Genomic DNA, 19,559 nt, shown 5'->3' with positions numbered 1-19,559 from the left:
TTATAGAGTTATGAAACATTTTAATATCTAATTTCTGATATTTTCACCATAACACTTGACAAAATTAAAAAAGGAAAATGTTTTCTTCATACTTTTTAAAAAATATTCCTCAAGGAACCACTGTCTACACTTTGCTACTAACCTCTAGCATTTCATCTGTATGCACTGTACAAGGAAGTATATACAGTCATTCAAAAGAAGCTGTAGCCGTGGAGATTAGCATGAGAGTAGACACAGAAAGTAGCACTGAAAAGATACAGGCTGCAGGAATGCAAACATTATTGAAAGAACATGCATGTCATTGATTAGGATACAAATAATGCTATTGCTAAAAATACCTAATCAGGTGCTAGCATGTAGCTAATCTTGGCTGATTTCAAAACGCTAAACAGAAGTACTCTTAATTTCTATTTTGATATAAAACTGCCAGGAAATACCAATTAGCTAGATTAGGAATTTGAAAAAGTATCCCTAGATGAGTGCAGTTACTGGCTACATCCATCTTATTGCCAAGAGAATTACCTAAACAAGTCAAGATCATCTAGAGCAGGGGTGTCCAACCTTGGCAACTTTAAGACTTGTGGACTTCAACTCCCAGAATTCCTCAGCCAGCAAAGCTGGCTGAGGAATTCTGGGAGTTGAAGTCCACAAGTCTTAAAGTTGCCAAGGTTGGACACCCCTGATCTAGAGTTTAGCTTGACTCAAAGGAGACTTTACTTATATTTATTATATTTATTGATATAAACGATACCCTATTCAAAAGCTCAAAAATCTATATGTTGCTGCCACCATTCATTTTAATAAGCTTACAATTACCTGATGCTGGAATTTAGAGGGATCTCGGCTACTGACAGGAACCACACTCCCATAGACATGGAGTTCCCGGACAATGGAGACCCCACCCTTCAGCTCAGGTCTGAATGTGTCCTCCGAACATTTCCGCAAACGCAGAAGTCCAATCAGGATGTCCTGCTCAGGATCTTCATAAGAAAGAAAGGTCTCCCAACCGCCGTTGGCCACATAGTCTCTCCGGACCAGTTCAACCTGGTCAAAAGAGAAAGAAAAGCCAAAAGGTTGATAAACGATATTAGATAGTAGTCCCTATAAAAATTGTGCAGCACTCAAAAGGGACCAAAGCCAATTTCATGGTGGATGCAGGTAATTCTTTGTGCAGGAGAAAAATAGCATGAAATACCGGTAGTTTCACAATGTGCAGGTCCCAATAGATGGATTTTTAACAGCCTAGATAAGAGTCAAAAAGTGTGATGACTGTCTTTCCACACAAGTTAAAATGTTAAAAGGAAAACATCTTTTGTGGTAAATAACACGAACACTTCTTAGAAGAGTCCTCAGCATTTGCGACCTCTCAACACCTTTTGCTGAGAATATATGAAGAAGCGTCATGCTTAGCCACAACGTATGCATTTTTTGCTTATAGTTGGCCATTGAGGGAACAAAATGTTACAAAAGATAGGATGCTTGTCTAATCAAAATCTCTTCTTAGGCTCTTGGCATTCCGGAAGTTAAAAAAAAGGTAGGTTTTAAACAACTTCTGGCATTGCATGCAATATAGGTAGTCTAGCCACTAGAATATGAAGACTGTGAGCCCCTCTACATGCAGGCCAGCCCAAATCTGGGATTGAAGCCATGATTCTGACTCCTGGAGTAAGTTTATGGAATTTCTGGAGGTTTTCACAAGATGAACTTGTCAGTTGCTGATTGGTTACTGTTAGATTAGTTCAGTTACTGCTCTAGAGGAAACACTTGAAGACAGCCCTACAGTATCTTCTTTGGAGTTTTGTTTTGCATTAGTAGAGGGGTGTGAAACTCAAGGTGCTTAGGTCTGGCCCCCGTGGCCAGCCTGGAAACAGCAAAGGATCGGTGCCTCTGCCAAAGAAAATGGAGTTCGGGGAGGGAGGGTGTCCCCTCCCCGAGCTTCGCTTTTGCCGGGCAGAGGGCTGCAGGAGGCTGCCACAGCCAAAAATGGGGTTTGGGGGGGGGGGGGGCTGAGCTCCATTTCACTGCAGGAGGCCATCACGGCTGAAAACGGGGCATGTGGGCCCCGTGTGGGCCCCCCGGGCTCCATTTTTTTCATTGGCAGAGGGCTAGCAAAACAAACTAAAAACAAAACAAAAGGAGAAATGTTTCCCCTTTTACATTTGAGCATGCAAGAACGGACAGAAGGGAAAGGGAAAGAAAAAGAAGGAAAGGTAGGAAGAAAGCAAGGAAGGAAAAATAAGGAAAGAGGAGAAGGAAAAAGAAAGGATAATGGAGGGAAAGAAAAAGAAGAAAAAGGAAGGAAGGAAGGAAGGTGAGGTAGGGTCTCAGAGAAGTCCTGCCTTAGCATTTGGCCACCACAAGTTCCCCCGATACGAGTGATGTTGAGCTGGCCACGCCCCCTGGTCACAGCCCCCAGCCCTCTGAGGTCAAACACAACCATGATGCAGCCCTCAATGAAATTAAGTTTGACACCTCTGTATTAGTAAGAACTCCTGCCTTGCCCCATCTTCCAAAGATCCTCTTGACCTCTCATTAGAGACCTCTCAAGGATCTCTCTTTCTGATCCAGATCTGATCACTGGATTATCTGGGAAGAGGACAGGAGCTTCCATTATACAAGCCTCTGCTTGAGAGGATCCCCAAATTTCTTCACCTTGTTCCTGCTTTGTTGCTCAAATTCCTGAACATCTATTGATACTGGACTTTGGATTCTAGACTCAATCTTGATTCTGTTTAGGATGATAGAGTCTATTATAAAATCTTCTTGTTGCTTCTAATAATCCGATTATATATATGGCCATGCTGTATGCATAAATACAGAAGATGATGTGATGTACTTGGGATTATTTCATATAAACTGAGGATTTTCTAGAATGTTGGGAATAGCAATAGCACTTAGACTTATATACTGCTTCATGGTGCTTTCAGCCCTCCTTCTCTAAGCGGTTTACAGATCATATTGCCCCCAACAATCTGGGTCCTCATTTTAGCTACCTTAGAAAGTTGAGGTAACCTTGAGCTGCTCAGGATTGAACTGCTGGCAGTAGTCAATAGTGTTAGCCTGCCATACTGCAGTCTAACAACTGTGCCACCACAGCTCTCATATGCTATGGCTTTCTCAAGTTTAATGTTTTAAGCATAATCTAGGGCTTAAAGATTTTAATTTTATTTCCCATCAACATCTAATGGAAAATAACCCTGCTGCTTTTAATTATCGTAACCCATTTGCTATATTATCCTATGATAGAATCTCCCTATCAACTTGAGCTAAGAGTGCAATAGAATTGTTTTAATTTGCTTTCACAACGCAAGTAGAGTTGGGACCATGCATACTTCCAGGGCAAGATTGAAAAAGCAAGGCTATCACAGAGAAGATTCATTTATATCCTGTATTTCTCGCATGGAAGAGGAACTCTCAAGGACCTTCTATATATTACTAGACTGGAGAGGCAGATTTAATTCCAAAAAGGAGTTGTGTGATGAATCCTGGTATTATGCTATGTAGGAATTTAATGATAACCACTAGCACTTTGCAAAGATTCCAGACACCTATTTGTAACCAACTGATTTAATAGATATATTGTATGCCAATGAAGCTTTCCCACTAACATTTTGTACCAGCTGCATCTTTTTGGAGATTTGTAACCAAATTGCAGCAGCAGGACAGACAGTTCTGGAGGCAAGATGCAATTTGAGTTGTTTACCCTTGACTTTAACCTTCTTCCAAGGTCGAAATTTCAATAAATAAAATAAATAAAAACTTGCAGTTTCAAGTAGCAACCAATACACTGGCAACTAGTTCAGCTGATTCTGTTCATCTGTCATCAACCTAACGGTTTATACCACCAATATTCAATTGGTGATATTCAGTTCTGCAAGTCTTCTTCAAAGGCAGTTTCATCACAAAGCATCTTGAAATTTTAACCTGCCACTAGTGCAAATTGGCTCTCCTCCCCTGCAACCAGTTTATTAGCCGAGCTATTAAGATTCATTCCAGGATTCTGACCTCCTCGGTCAGAACATAATGAATATCTCCATTCAGAAAGATCATCTTCCATAGCCATAGCATCTAACCTGGATTCATCTTCACTTTGTTTTATTCTGTCCACTTCTAAACTAACACCAGGGACTAAAGTTCCACGGTGGATTGTTATATTCATGGACTAAGTCACTAAAAACAAAACATATTGTAATTATCATCCACAGCTGATTATACTGTGACATATCTTACAATGTCAACATGTATTTGTGTGCTGTCTCATTGAAAGATTCTAGGCAGCTTTCATCTCATAAAAACATACCACAAAGCAACATCATGTAGCCACAATAAATCAGAAACTCCCCACCCCCACCCCCAGCACTTTCCTCCAATTAAATAGCCTTGTTTGCCCCGAGGGCTCTCTGTAAAAGCAGTGTTTTCACAGCTTTCTGGAATGTTAACAAAATGTTAATAGAATGTTTTCTACCACAGACCCAATTATGGATAAACATGCTTTTTGAATTGGAAAATAATTTTCTGAGCCTAAATTGGCTGAGATGTTTGGTAACATGTTTATTTGACTTATGCTAATTTTATTTGCTAAAGTGGTTTTTTCCCTCTAATAAACATTTTTTAAAAAAATGAATGATTTTTTCTCTCTAAAAAGTGTGCAAGATCAATGGTTCTCAACCTTCTATATCTCCAACTGCATCTGCCAAAGAACCTAGATCTCAACAGAAATAAAAAGGTATGGGGAAAAAAAAAGGATTGGATAAAGGGCTCCCAGGTTAACGTTTTCTTGTTGGATTTTCAGATACTAAAAAAAAAAAATGGCTTCAGGATAACGATGATGGATGAGACAGAAGTTCAGCCAGTACTACTTCTCCTACTATTGGCTGCTAAGAGGGAAGTTTCTACCTAGAAGGAAGCTGTTAAAATGAAAGGATCAATGCCCAATAAATCTTTGCAACAGTCAAGGCTGCCCTGTGGGAAAGGAGACCATTTGGATTCCTGTCAATGGGCATGCATGGGCCAATGCCAAGATCAGTGCCTAACAGAAGTTATAAAAGAAAGTAGGAGAATTATGGGATAGATGTGGGACAACCCAGTTGGCTTGCAGAGAGGAGTGACACATTGCCTTTTACTTCTGTTGGCTTCTGTTGCTGCTAAGGTGCCAAGTGGCAATTGTTGAACTCCCTAGGCTAGCAATAGACTCTAGGATCACTGCAAATTCACAGCAGCATCATTTCAAGTTCTGGCAGATGCAAGGTAAGCATGATTTTTCTTCTTCCTGAATTGTAAAACTGACACGGATGGGCAAGAGTAGAAGTGGATTCCGCATTAGGAAAAAAGCTGGGTGAACCACGGCCAGCAGAGTGAATCAGGCGATGCAGTTGTGCCTTTTCTCCTCAGATGGACATTTAAACATACTCTGCATCCCACCTAATTTGGTTCAGTTTCACTTTCTATTGACGGTACACATATCACCAATTGAGAATCATTACCTGAGATGTTTTATTCAAGACATATCAGTGGTAGGATTCAATTTTTTTTTACCACCGGTTCTATGGGCGTGGCTTGGTGGGCATGGCAGGGGAAGGATACTGTAAAATCTCCAATCAGAGGTGTTATTTGCCAGTTCTCTGAACTACTCCAAATTTCCACTACCGGTTCTCCAGAACTGGTTAGAACCTGCTGAATACCACCTCTGAGACATATTCACTGTTATTTAGACTACCAATCTGGTTTGATAAAAGGCAGATTCCTTTTGTTACTTTGGGAACAAAGACAAGCATTTCTGCTATCTCAACCTCTATAAAAGTGTGTCAAGTTTTTTTTTAAAACACTCACACACCAAAAAAAAACAACACAAAAACCAAAGCTCACCTGGTAGGGTCTGACTTTGTGATGTATCTCTTGTATTCCAACCTCTCTTGTTCTTACATCACGGCACTAGATAGGAAGAATTAGTGACAAAGCTTCAGATAAGAAGACAAGAATTGCAACAGGAAACATATTTAGGCTAAGGAATAGTGTCCTCGTCATCACCATCACTTCCTCAGTGTTTAAAATTAAGTTAAAATAGACAAGAAGGGGAAATTTCAAAATAAAAATGCTTACTTATCAATTTTGGATAAGGAAGGGAAATCCTGGTATTTAAAATAAAAATACATCCATTGCCGGTTTCCTTGAGCGATCTGCATCTCATGAAGAAGTGTATCGATATTTAAAAAAAAACAGCCAGCAATTTCTCATCAAATACGAGACACCAATGTTAACTGTGTTTTGCACTGGATAAATAAGGATTGAAGCAGAGATGGTGATCATGCTAATTTAAAGCTGTGCAGCTAGAAAAATTCCTGCAATATTTGTCACAAATGTAGAGCATGCTTTCCACGAAGGATTAGGGGCTGAAACTTGCTGTGCTTCTCTAAGAAGGACTTAGGGGCAAGAATCTTTCAAATGTGATGAAAAGTATCTTGTTTATTCTGGGTGAGTTTGCATTAAAACAGGACAAGCAGCATATGTTTAATTCCTGTCAAGCACAGCAGAATGACTCGGACGACAGTTTAAGAGAACTGTCATCCAAAATTTCTAGAAGAGAGCATGCGAGCTGATCTATAAATCATTTAGTTCTTAACTCAAGAGTTTCAAATAGTGTGGGCCCCGATTTTGGATGTACAAGTGATATCCGTGGCACAAAGTATCCAAAGTATGATCAGCTCCTACTTATATAACAGTATAACAGTTGTGATCTTTCTTTATGGGGAAGGAGGGAGAGGGAAAGAATGTGACTTCTAGATATTTGTAAAATGGTGATTACCAAGGAGCAAGATAAAGTTAGCGCACTACCTCATATCTTGACTGCCTTCAGTGGCGGATTAAGGCTCACTGGTGCTCTAAGCACTGACAAATCTTGGTGCCCCTCTCCTTTGTACATACTGTACAAATGAAGCCATATTCTCAACTTTGGGCCTGGTGTCCTAAGCACGTGCTTAGCCTGCTTAATGTTAATACACCACTGACTGCCTTGAGAACAGTCTAGAAGTTTGATGCAATGCTTGAGAAAAATACTGAAAGAACCAAAAATCTGAGCACAGCAGACTGCTTCTTAAACACATATTATCTCTTTTAAGCAGAAATCAAGCATTGTTTAAAACCCTAAAGCCATTTAGAACTCCTAAATCCAGCCATTCTCAAATGAACCTCTTCAGCGATGACTATATTCTGCAAGGGATTTTCAGTGGAAGTAACAGCTCTTCATTTTTCTAAGATTGCTGTGAATCCTGAATAACTTTAGGTGCCATGCAAATCTTGATTAACCCAGGATATTCCTCTTAAACCTGGCTAATTTAGACTAATAACTGTTAACATTTTGGTTCTGCTACTGCAAGCCGCTTTCCCTACATTAGGGAAAGGAAGAAAGTGTCCCTGGGCACCAAGACACTTCCAAACTTCTTGTCCTCTAGGCTTCCTACAGTACCCAACATTTTAAAAAGAAAAACAAATAAGTAGGATCCTGTCATGCGGCAAGGCACCAGCTTCAGTAACCGTAATTGATTTGAAACAATGCCTTTGGGCTTCATAAATGTCTCACTTGTATGTCAGACAACTTGTCTGTATGTGACTGGCCTTGTCCACTGTAGCACTCTCCTATTATAGTCATCCTTGGAGGATACATCCACCATATGCTCTCAATGTTCCAAATGTACTTTTGGTCCAAATGATTATTTATTTCTATCCTATATAAATACATTAAATAGACCAAGGGAGAACAAGCAAACAATGAGCTTTGCTTAATAGAAAAAAAAGTTTTAAAAGCCTTTTTCCATGAATAAATATAATTGATGGCTCAAATCACTCAAATCAAGTCCTAAGAGATTATAATTATCTTTGTATAACTCAAGCTGTAAAGAAAAGCCATCTATTGTAACTAGGAGAACCTTAAATGGGACTGGTTTTGTTTTAATATACCTGCAAACACAGAATAGCTTTTTATAAATCAATTATATGAAGGGTCCCCAACTCCAGGGCCCCAGCTTGGTACTGGGCTGTAGCCTGTTTAGAACTGGGCCATGCAAACAGCAGGCATGCATGCTTGTACACACAGCTCCATTTGTACGAGTGACAAGCACTCTTGTGTGCATGTGAACTTCCATTTGTGTGAGCTCACAAATGGAGCTTCACACGGGCATGAGAGTGCCCACCGCTTGTGCAAACGGAGTTGTGCATTCAAGCGTATGTGCCCACACAACACTATTTCCTCTCTCTCCCCCCGCCCCCGATCCGCAAAGCTGAAAATGTTGTGGCTACCCTCAGTTGAAATTGCCACATTTAGGTCAGTCCTGTGTTTGGCTGATTCTAAACAGACCTTTTCATATGTAAGATGAACTATTCTTTATGGGTGCTCATGAGAAATCCTGATACTGTCCCCTTCACACACACCCTTATCCGAATAAGGATTATTCATTTAAGTAGAAAAACTCAAAATCAGAAGCCTAGCTCTCCTCCATAAATTTGGGGGAAAAAACACAACAGGATGGAGTGTATTTAACCATCATCATAATGATGAGAATTACAATCTTAATGCAACTAATCTGTGATGAGGCAAATGTTTCAAAGGGCTTCAGGCTGCCTAGAAAAAACAAGATTTCACTATTCCAGAAAAAACAAGATTTCACTATTTGTAACTATTCCTTCTTCAAGGATCTCTATGGCTGCACTCAAAGGAAAATGTTTATTTAATAGATTTGTATGCTGCCCATCTCTCTACCAGGTGACTTTGAGCACATCTTGCAAACCAAAGCAATCATACTTGGTACAGGTAAGAATAGATACAAGTCTGGTAGACTTAAAAATAAAAATATGTGTTTTACCTCTGTTCCTAAATCCTTCATCCTAGCCAAAGCCAGTTCTCTCAAGTTACCATGTTCCACTCCAGAAGTGACTAAGGGCATTGGGATATCCCTGCAAGAAACAGACCCTCAATTAAACAAAAACATAAGTTTAAAAAAATAGCCATCAATGCTTTAAATATAAAATACAACAGTTCTTTGCTTACTACTACTTGGTTGAATCAGGCCTAGCAGGACTTCATCCCTGTATTGTTCTGGTGCTGTTCTTGATACCTGATTGAAAGTTTTCTGTCTTTGCCATTGCTTTGACTTATGACCATTCATGTAATAACTATTCAAAGTTACAATAGCCCTGAAAAAAGTGACTTTTGACAGGTCCTCACACTAAGGATTGTCAGTCTCCCTATGGTCACATGATCAGAATTCAGATGATAGACAATTAGCAGGTATTTACAATGGTTGCAGAATCCCAGGATCACATGACTCCCATAAGCAAAGTCAATGAGCAGAGCTGGATTTGCTTAATGACCACAATGACAAGCATAGCAAAAAAGGTTGCTAAAATAATTCAGATAAATGTGAGAGAATTCCAAATATGACACATTTGTTCTTTTGGAGAAGCATTAATATCTAGAATGATACTGTTGTTTCTTATGCTGCCATCTATTTCCTGTCCACATACATTGTGCTTTGACTTACTCTGGCAACAATAATTGAACTATGAACGTTAAGAATAGCGCGGTTGATTTAGAACACAGCTTCACTAAATCAAAGTTTGGTTCCCAAAATGTCCAAATAAATGCTTCCAGAAAACTTAGAAATATCCTACCCCATTGTTTGTCTCTGTAGCTAGACTAGTGTTTCACAACTTTGGCAAACTTGGCCAGAGAATCCTGGGAATTGAAATCCACACATCTTACAGTTACCAAGGTTGAAACACTGAGATAGATTTCAGAAAGGCACTGCCTCCGGACATAGAAATATCACACTCCCATACTTATTAGCAATCATTTACAAGCTTGAGGTTCAAGAGTTTGCTTAACTCCCATATAAGTAAAGTTGAAGATTATTTCATATTTTGAGGCAAAAAAATGTCACAACAACTGGTCAGGTGCTAAAGATCCAGATAATACCGCTGTGTAATAATTCAGGTATTATACTTGGACCAAGCCCCAGGTTCAACTCCTCAGCCCTACAAAAGAGATCATTTGTTCTCAAGCCAACTTAATTCACAAGGATCAACTGACGGAAAAATATTTTTTAAGATTTTGGAGAAAAGGCAAGATATAATAAATAATATAAAAAGTTGAGATGAAATCTAAATATAAGCTTTGATCAAGTAGACGATGAGTGGCATAGCAGAAAGAGAAATCTGAAAAGGAAGACATGAATATGCTACAACCATTACGAAGAGGCCACCCAGTGAAATCTAACTGTGGGTCATATGTTCCAATTCATTGCTATTCTAATGGGGGGGGGGGGGAGTAAAGGGAATTACACTTCTGCAATATAATTATAATTCTATTGGGGGAGGGGATGGATGGTTAAGAAATATAAAATATAAATAAATATAAGAGTGGGAGATAAGAAACCCCTTCCTTCATCTAAACCACCCTTCCAGGAAAATTAGCATGGACTAGAGACATAAACATTCTCTTGGGCATAAGCTATATCTACATGGCTTTTTTGGGTTGGAGGTGAGAACTATGGTGCCCAGGATATTGACTTGAGACAGAGAGGGGTTTTAGAAGTTTGTTTTTTTTTTGGGGGGGAAGACCTGACATACATGTAAGAGAGTAAGGTATAAGAGAAAGCAAAGCCCAAAAGGCAGCATTTCTGAAACTTTCTGTTAAAGTTCCAATATGTCTGGCTGAAAACTGCTATCTTGTTGCAAGGAAAATGAAGAAAAAAGTTCTGGAGACTACAAAAGTTAGGAATGTAAGGAGCAAAAGAAGTTTGATGGTGATAGGATAAGGCAGAGTATCACAGTAGATTCTCCACCCGCTGGCACACTGGGGCTTAATTCCCTCAAATCCTCCCCCCCTTCTTCATCAAACACCTAGCCTAGCCTCTCCCCCAGAACACAGTAATAATTAGCTCACTCATTAATTTATTCAGCTGGGCCCTGGGAGTAAATACAACCTCATCTAGTCAACAGACATTAACAGTCTTCAGGCAGTAACAGTTAAGAGTTAATAAGCTCTTCCTTGCTCCAGCTAAAGGATACACTGGAGGAGAATGCAATTTCCATCTAGGCACGTTGGAACAGAGGCAGCCGCCAGAGAGCCGTGCTTCTTTCCAATTACCAAAATACTGCGTAAAGCCAGGCTGTTGCACGATTCACCACAGGGATGACAATAAAACCACTCTTGCACCCTAGCACGTAGCCTACATAAGCAGTATCCACTGAGCAAGTCTATCATCTTTGGAACAGTGACACAGTGTACTGGCGTGCCCAAAGGCCCTGGGTGGCCATCTGCTGTGAAACATATTTTTGCTTCTGTGTAAGGAAGGGAGATGACTCAAGATCAGCACACACACACATATGCAAATATGCCAAATTTTATGAGTATAAAGACAAACCTCCATTCTCTCTATCCATTGATGTCAGAGGTTTAAGGTGTCCTCGCTAGATTTTCCAGCAGCGAAGACAACTTGGGATGTCACAGGTTCATTTGTTGAAGTTTACCTGCCCAAAGATTCTTCTAATATTTTTTTTTAACAAGGCAAGACATCAAGTCAGACTTGCTGATAGGTAAGGCTTACTGGGCATGGCAATATTACAAATGAACAATTAAGAGCAGAGCCCTCCTTCTACCGCTACATTAAGCTGGGTATTTTAGCTGGTGCAGGGCAGCTGTTATGAAAAATGCCAACCTGAGGCTTCCCTGTCCATGAATTTCAAGCTATCACTACGAATGCCATCTTAGGAGGTATAATCTACCACAACCGGAAAGCACCAGATTGAGGAAATATGTTCCATAATACCATCAATGGGGCATTCTTCTGATTGTCTAGAGTCCTTTAATGGTGGGAAAACATTCCTGGTAGTCCCCTAACTGGCAACACTGAAGCGGCCAAAATGGTTTCGACCAACTGAGAGGCAAAGACAAATTACTTGATAATTACATTGCTTTTTATTAATTCCCACCCTTAAGCAGACCAACTGTTATCAGAAACGTTCTGTGCTGACAATTACAAATGGGGTACCTTTCCTCACTAAGTAAAAATCAGTGGTGATAAACATGGGATTAATATTCTGAAATGTTTATCAGCCAATCTCTTTTACAAAAGAAAAGCAATGCATTCCTTCTTCTGGCTAAAACAAGTTATGCAAATAGTTCAGCCATTTCTGGGTCACTGGCTGCCATATGCATAGCAATCATTCGAATGTATAGTAGAGTAAGAATTGACCATGTGTGGCCCTCCGAATATTCTGAAGCTGCTATTCCTCTACTCTTATATTAGTGATCATACTGGTTGGGCTGCAGTGAATTGCAATTTGGCAATATCCTTCCTCTAGAACAGGGGTGTCAAACTCATGGCGTCATGGCGGTGTCATGTGACATATCGTGACTTTTTTCCCCCTTCGCTAAACCAGGCATGGCCAGCGCATGACACATCCAGCCCACAGGCCACAAGTTTGACAGCCCTTCTCTAGAAACCAAACATCTCCTTTTCCTGGCTACTCCAGGAAAATGCCATTCTTTCACCACATAGTAGTTTAATACTAACATTGTTCTCTGTTGCCGAATGTGCTCTTCAGTTGTGTGTGCCCTTCATCCCTTATTGCCTAGGGGCCAATCCGCATTTACTGAATAGCTACAGATCATCACTGCTTACCCCTTCCCAGCTTGGTTTCTATTTGCAAAGCTCATTTGAAAGTATCTGTCTAAGATGCAAGTGTCCACAATCTATGGTGACTCACCAGAGATGAACCCTAGTAGTTATGCACAGATGAGCTATCAAGCACAAGCTACAATTATCATAACATTAGCCTGGTGTGTCGATTCATCCTGAATCACATGTAATGGCTTGATATTTGTGATGAGAACCTAAATGACGGAGCAGGAGAAGTACAACATTGCCAGTTACTTTCAAGGAAGTGAAGGATGGTGGAAGGATTTAGATTTCCAGAAACATTTATTCTGAGAGCATAATAGGGTCAGAAATAGATGCTGCATGAGAAAATGCTGTTTGTTATCTCACTGTTGCGCTACCATATTTTATTAAAACTTAGCATGGGAAAGTCAAATGTTACCTTTGTACTCGGTACACTCGAGTCCAGGGAGGCACGAGGGCAAGAATCCTTGCCACCAAATCCACAAGGGTGCTTGGAGGATAACTTTTGTACCTCCCAGTTTTCCAGAGTTCATAGAGGCCAGTGCCACGGATCACAAGAGTTGGATATAGCTTCATGCCATCTGGCCGAAAGGCAGGATTCTCAAAAAACTCCTGCAGAAGAAGCAATATGTAAGAGAGATTAGTGCAATGGCTCACAACAGCTGGACAGTTCAATAAGTCATCATTCTGACAGGTACATGGAGATGGGAGTGGGGAGTCTGCATGGTCCAGTAGCAGGAAGATTTTGTTGCAACACCTCACCATGCCAGTAGATAGGCATTGGAGGGCTCTGTGATTCGGTGGGAGAGGGAGGCATTCATTGAGATAATATATTAGAGGCCTTTCTGTCATCACACTAAAAAAAACCCTCCTCCATGTGCTTACCAGCTGAAACTCCGGCTGTACCACACCATCCATGAGATGTCCTAAGGCTATTTTTAAACCATGGATTTAATGCTATTCCAGAAGAGGACTGCATCTTTTTAAACCTGTGTTTAAAAATAGCTGCCTTAACAGCTGACAGGTAGTTTTCCCTCAGTGCACTATGCATTAGGTGAGCTGATTTTAAACATGGGTTTAATGTTATCAGGGTTGCTTGACAGGTGAAGATGGTAACCCCAATCACAACCTGTCAAGTTTGGAGTCTTATGTTTTTCCTCCATACCAAACAGACCAGAATGTTGATGGATAGAATGTGATGTACAAGTTACTGAGATAGCTACTATCTAAAAGTGCCTTTAAATTGTGATTTAAAAAATCCAGTGAGCAACAGGTCTGACAGTTCTTCAGAATGATTAACTAAAGCCTCCATGTTCAGGTACCTAAGTCTGTAAGTTAACAATTGCTATGGAAGAACCGCAGGAGAATGAATATATGTTTTCAGGAAGCCCTCAAGTAGACGTAACAGTCATTAGTCTGGAATCATGGGAACCAAGATGATGGAAAGATCTTTAGTCAATAACAATTTTCACATTGTAGTAGAACAGAACAGCCTTGTAAAAGCTACTGATCATACCTGGGAGAAACTACATGTGGATATAACATCTGCTTAGGTCAATGAGCTTAAAGTCCAACGCATACAAAGTCTTTTTATAAACAAAAGTTTTTTTGAGATGGAATTGTATATTTTGATTTCCAAAATGTTTTATTTAAAATGTTTTGGTCCAAAGCAAGCAGTACTATTATGTTCCAAAGGGCTCACTTTATCAAAAATAAAAATAAAAAATCAGGTTTTTTAAACACAGGTTTTTAGGACACATGCCAGATATTCTGTAAGGTTCATCCCTGATTTTGTCAGCATAAATCAATTTATTTTAATCTTTTCCAAACCCCCTCCCCTTTCACTATTATTACCACTGACATCAACAGACCTCATTCATTCACAACCTTGTAAACCTGCTAGCATAAATAAGCAGGATGCAAATTGTACACATTAGTATGTGGATGCCAAAAAACTGCTGTTTTCCCATTATTGTGAGAGGATGGCTACTCAGCTGTGCAACTGCAGCTTTTCTTCCAGGGGCAGACAAACGGGTGATTATCTCGCTTTGGGAGGATAAATATCTATGGAATTGGTTTACTGCTCACTCCGAGTAACTTAACAAAAACAGTCAAACTGAAATGGATGAGAAAATGACAATATCCCAGAAAATGGATGGATTTCTGTCCTGTTGTTGTTGTGTGAAGATTAGGCAGGCAGGTAGAAAAAGCAGAAACTTTCAGGAAAGTTAGGAATTAAAATTGCATAAGACCACAATGGGCTTCTCCCAATCCTTTTTACTTCAACAGACTTTTAAGCGCTAAACAACTACTGTTTATTTTGATGGGTTTTTAAGTTTTTAAATTTGTTGCTCTTTAGTATTGCTAGTTATACTACTTCTTTTAATGTTTTCTCCCATATATTGATGGATTAAGCATGGGTCAGAGGTGGAGATCAGGTACATGATGTGAAGAGGTTCAGTATAGACACTTCCACTTGATTTTTTTATCCAGCTGTTAGAGTTACAGTACTCCAAAGTCGAATTCTAATCTTTGGACACCAGCACCAAGTTCATTTTTTCCTGAAATACGTGACTAGCAACATTTTAAGAAAAAACTATGGTAGGTGGCTACAGGTCAGAATTTCACTGTGTCCTGTATCCAGCTGAAAACTTTGAAGCTAGTAATGGTAAGAAAGATTCAGATATACCTGGCAAGTTTGGGAATGATAGTGCAGTGGAGAAGTCTGAGAAGGAGAGGAAGCTCTCTCTCTGTGTGTGTGTGTGTGTGTGTGTGTGTGAGAGAGAGAGAGAGAGAGAGAGAGACAGAGACAGAGACAGAGACAGAGACAGAGAAAGAAACAGAGAGACACAGAGAGCAGAGACACAGGTACAGAGAGAGACAGTACATATACAGACTGGGTGAAACCAGGCTCAATAGCAGTAACTATGAGAGGGATCTTGCAGTCTTAGTGGACAACCAGCTAAATAGTATGAGCCAGCAGTGTGCAGCAACAGCCAAAAAAGCTAATGCAATCCTAAATTGCATTAACAGAGATCAATGGAGGTACTAATACCACTCTATAAAGCCTCAGTAAGACCACACCTAGAGTACTGCATCCAGTTTTGGTCACCACATTATAAAAAAGATGTTGAGACTCTAGAAAAAGTACAGAGAAGAGCAACCAGGATGATTAGGGGACTGGAGACTAAAACATATGAAGAACGGTTACAGGAACTGGGCTTGGCTAGTCTAGTAAATAGAAGGACCAGGGGAGACATGATAGCAGTCTTCCAATATTTGAGGGGCTGCCACAGAGAGGAAGGGGTCAAGCTATTTTCTAAAGCGCCTGTAGGCCAGACAAGGAATAATGGATGGAAACTGAATAAGGAGAGATTTAACCTGGAAATAAGGAGAAACTTTCTGACAGTGAAAACAATCAACCTGTCATGCCCCTGGTGGAGTCTGACTCTGAGGAAGAGGAGGAACAGCCAACAGGGAGTGGGACTCTGGCTCCAGAGGTGGTGGAGGAGGCTGGGGAAGGGCAGAGGCCGGCTGAGCAGTCAGAGGAGGATCCAGGCCCATCCCCTATCCATCCTAGGTCACGCAGGGAGGAGAGGATCAGGGAAAAGCAAGGTCTACTCAAGAGGAGATTACCATGATCCTCCTCGTGGCTTGCAGGTGGGAGCTATGTATATAAGTTTCCAACTGCACAGTTAGAATTGCTGAAGTCAATTAGTGTTCACCTTGAAAGAGGCTTATCTTTGCTGGCATTCTTCCCATGGACTTTTCTCATGGACGGTTTGTTTTGGTTTTCTGTTTGCCTCCTTATTTACTTTTGTGACTCTAAACTGTGCCTAATAAAACAGTGAAGTTAAGTTGAAGGCTTTACCGGAATTTAATATATGTTTTGGGCTTTGGGTTATTTTGAGAGACTATGGGTCATCACGTTACCAATGGAACAGCTTGCCCTTGGAAGTTGTGGGAGCGTCATCACTTGAGGATTTCAAGAAGAGATTGGACTGCCATTTGTCAGAAATGGTATAGGGTCTCTTGCCTGGGGCGGGGGGTTAGACTAGATGACCTACAAGGTCCCTTCCAACTCTGATTATCTATTATCTGTTACAGAGAGACAGAGAGACAGAGGGAGGGAGGGGGAGGGAGAAGGATGCCTGGAAGCAGAGAAGGGCACTATGAAGAGAAAATATCCACTCAATACAAAATAATCCTTCTTACAAACAAAAGGAGAGCGTTCTCAATACTTTGTGGTAGGTTACACCCATTGCTATGACAATTTTTGTGGCAAGGACACAATGCAAAATTTCAAATTGTGCATAAAAGCTTGAAAATGTGTAGTCTGCTGTATATGAAAATCTGTCACAGAATTTCCTCAATCTTGGCCACTTTAAGATGAGTGGATTCTTGGGAGTGGGTTCCCATCTTAAAGTGGCCAAGGTTGAGAAACATTGATCTATCACATTAAAATTATTTTTTGTTGCTACTGTCTCTCTCCATGGTTCCCTCCAATTGCCACTCAAAATGTGGGTGATCCTAGCTGATCAAAGACTATGTAATGAAAGGGTTAAATTCACTGCAATACCTACTTAATCATAACTGACTAGAAGTCAGTGTTACTGAGAATATATTCTGATATGGGTCATATCAGTTGAGAGACAGAAATATAGGACACTGAAAGGGTGCTTTTTAAATTTTAAAGAAAGTCTTCCAGAAAGGAATAACAAACAATAAAATTGATGCTCTGGATTTTTTTGGTTCAACTCTAATCAGTCTAGCGTCAACCTAGCGAAGTATTCCTGCATGGTGGTTATACAGGTTAGATATAACAGCAGCTTAATGTTACGCTCCTCATTAAGGAAGATGAAAGAATCAGTGATTTCAAACTCTTACCATGCAGCCATCCTTATCTATGCCTGAAATCCTGACAACATATTGAACTCTGGACCTTGGAATAATACATCAAACAACCAAGTTTGATTTTCGTTGAATGACTCCAAGCTACCAGGACATAAAAACAGTCGCTTGACACATTAGCATGTACAGAGGGAATGTAAACACACTGTTTACTTTCTCGTGAGACATTATACTAATTCTGCTAAAAGTTAAAATTCTTTTCTTCCCTAACTGGTGTCTGCCCCCTCCAAATCAAACGAAGCTATGAGATCAATTTGTTTCATTCCCTTTGCATTATACAGGTAGTCCTTGACTTACAACCATCTGTTTAACAACCACTCAAAGTTACAACAGCATTTAATAAGTGACTTATGACCAGTCGATACACTTATGACCATTGCAATGTCCTCATGGTTGTGGGATTGTGATTCCAGCACTTTGGAAACCGGCCTGTATTTGCAATCTCAAGGTCACCTGTTTGCCATTTGCAATCTTCTCAGGGGCTTCGGATAAGCAAAGTCTATGCGGGAAAGCCAGATTCGCTTCAGCGCAGCATGTTTTGCCTAACAACCATGTCAAAAATTGTATTAAAGCACGACTCACCCAACAACCTCATCACTTACCGACAAAAGTTCCAGTCCCAATTGGGGTTGTAAGTTAAGAACTACCTGTAAACCTCTGAGCACATACATAAAAAACTTTGTTACTGTAAGAAATACTATGAAAGACAGGAAACATGTTGGAATGGGGAGGCCAAAAAGGCATTTTCAAAGCTTGCATATATCACAGATATACAACAAACATCTCAAAATGCTTGTTGTACATTTTAGATAGAACAGGTCTGATATCAAGAACAGCACACCAGTATCTTCAGAAATTAGGAGGATGTTTTGATGCAAAAAAAAAAAACCCAAAACAAAAGGCACACATAGAAAGGAATATAATCAGAACACAACAATTACACAATTACAACAAAGTCAAAATTGAAAAGGTGAAAAATCTAAATGTAGCGTTGTCTCGACTCTTTGCTGCCATTTCAAGGTCATCTGCATATTTGCAGCCCAGATCTGCGAGCCCTAATCTTTCTCGACCAGTCCTAAAACTCAAAAACAGGCTAACTGAGCCTCCTGCTTTAGAAAAGCCCATTTCACTCCAGGGATTCCAAGATAGCTCCGCCTTTTTGGCCAAATAGCAACCTGCACCTTCTGAAATCCCTCCGAATATCACTGCTGGAAAAGATAAGTTTTGCAATTGCTGAAAATCGTTCCATGCCATTTTTGAGAGACTGTAAAACTGTAATGCAACTCCCCCAATAGATTTAATATCGTTAAAACATACATGCATGCACATGCACACAGTTTTCAGAATACTCCAACCAAGCCTGAAGAAGAAAAATCCCACCAATCTATGTGATAAAGTTCCCATCTCTTTGCATCCTTGTGCCATAAAATTATGGTAATTTCAAATTTGTATGCAGATCGTCATCTCTACAGGTTCTCGTTTTGTGTAGTGTTCCAAAATCTCCAGGAATTAAACTGTGGAGAGTATAGCACTTCAACAACACATAAAACAGAAGAGTTTTAATCAGAGTGAAGATATAGTGAAAATGTATTTCCAATTGATGAATTAAACACCTTTGAAATACATACTGTCTCTAGATGTTCCCTCATTCTTGCTCCTTGATATGCATTAACATTCCAGATTTTTATTAGTGAGGCACTTTACATTGAGATTAACTCAACAGACTTTTTTTTCCTGTGTTTTTAAATTGCTTTTCAAAACCACCTAGGTCAGGAACTATCATCAAATAACAACAGGCTCTTTCAGCATAAAGTGTGTGGACTACCTTTCCAAACATCAACAAACAGTATCAAAATATTGGGTATTAGGATGTGTATCTAAAAGTGGATGCAAAGTGAATAGATCTCACCAGAATTTCTTATCCACATACATTCTTGAAATAAAACAAACAAACAAACCCGAGTTTAAAGC

General features: G+C 40.0%; 1 protein-coding gene across 2 annotated transcripts in view; it reads right to left on the bottom strand.

Moving 5' to 3' along the window:
* ELP3 (elongator acetyltransferase complex subunit 3) overlaps positions 1-19,559 on the bottom strand; it is an 88,122-nt gene that overhangs the window by 25,796 nt on the left and 42,767 nt on the right. For both annotated transcript variants that reach the window (XM_087959985.1, XM_087959980.1), the window contains 4 exons: positions 13,096-13,289; positions 8,856-8,946; positions 5,866-5,931; positions 817-1,044 (listed from right to left, as the gene is read on the bottom strand). In XM_087959985.1, the coding sequence (XP_087816111.1) occupies positions 817-1,044; positions 5,866-5,931; positions 8,856-8,946; positions 13,096-13,289 (579 nt within the window). The remainder of the gene's footprint in view (positions 1-816; positions 1,045-5,865; positions 5,932-8,855; positions 8,947-13,095; positions 13,290-19,559) is intronic.

Source organism: Notechis scutatus, chromosome 1 (assembly GCF_049901735.1).
Source record: "Notechis scutatus isolate UNSWTSFEM ecotype Mainland chromosome 1, rNotScu1.2, whole genome shotgun sequence".
Taxonomy (NCBI): Eukaryota; Metazoa; Chordata; class Lepidosauria; order Squamata; family Elapidae; genus Notechis; species Notechis scutatus.
This window is presented reverse-complemented; position numbering and strand designations above follow the sequence as displayed.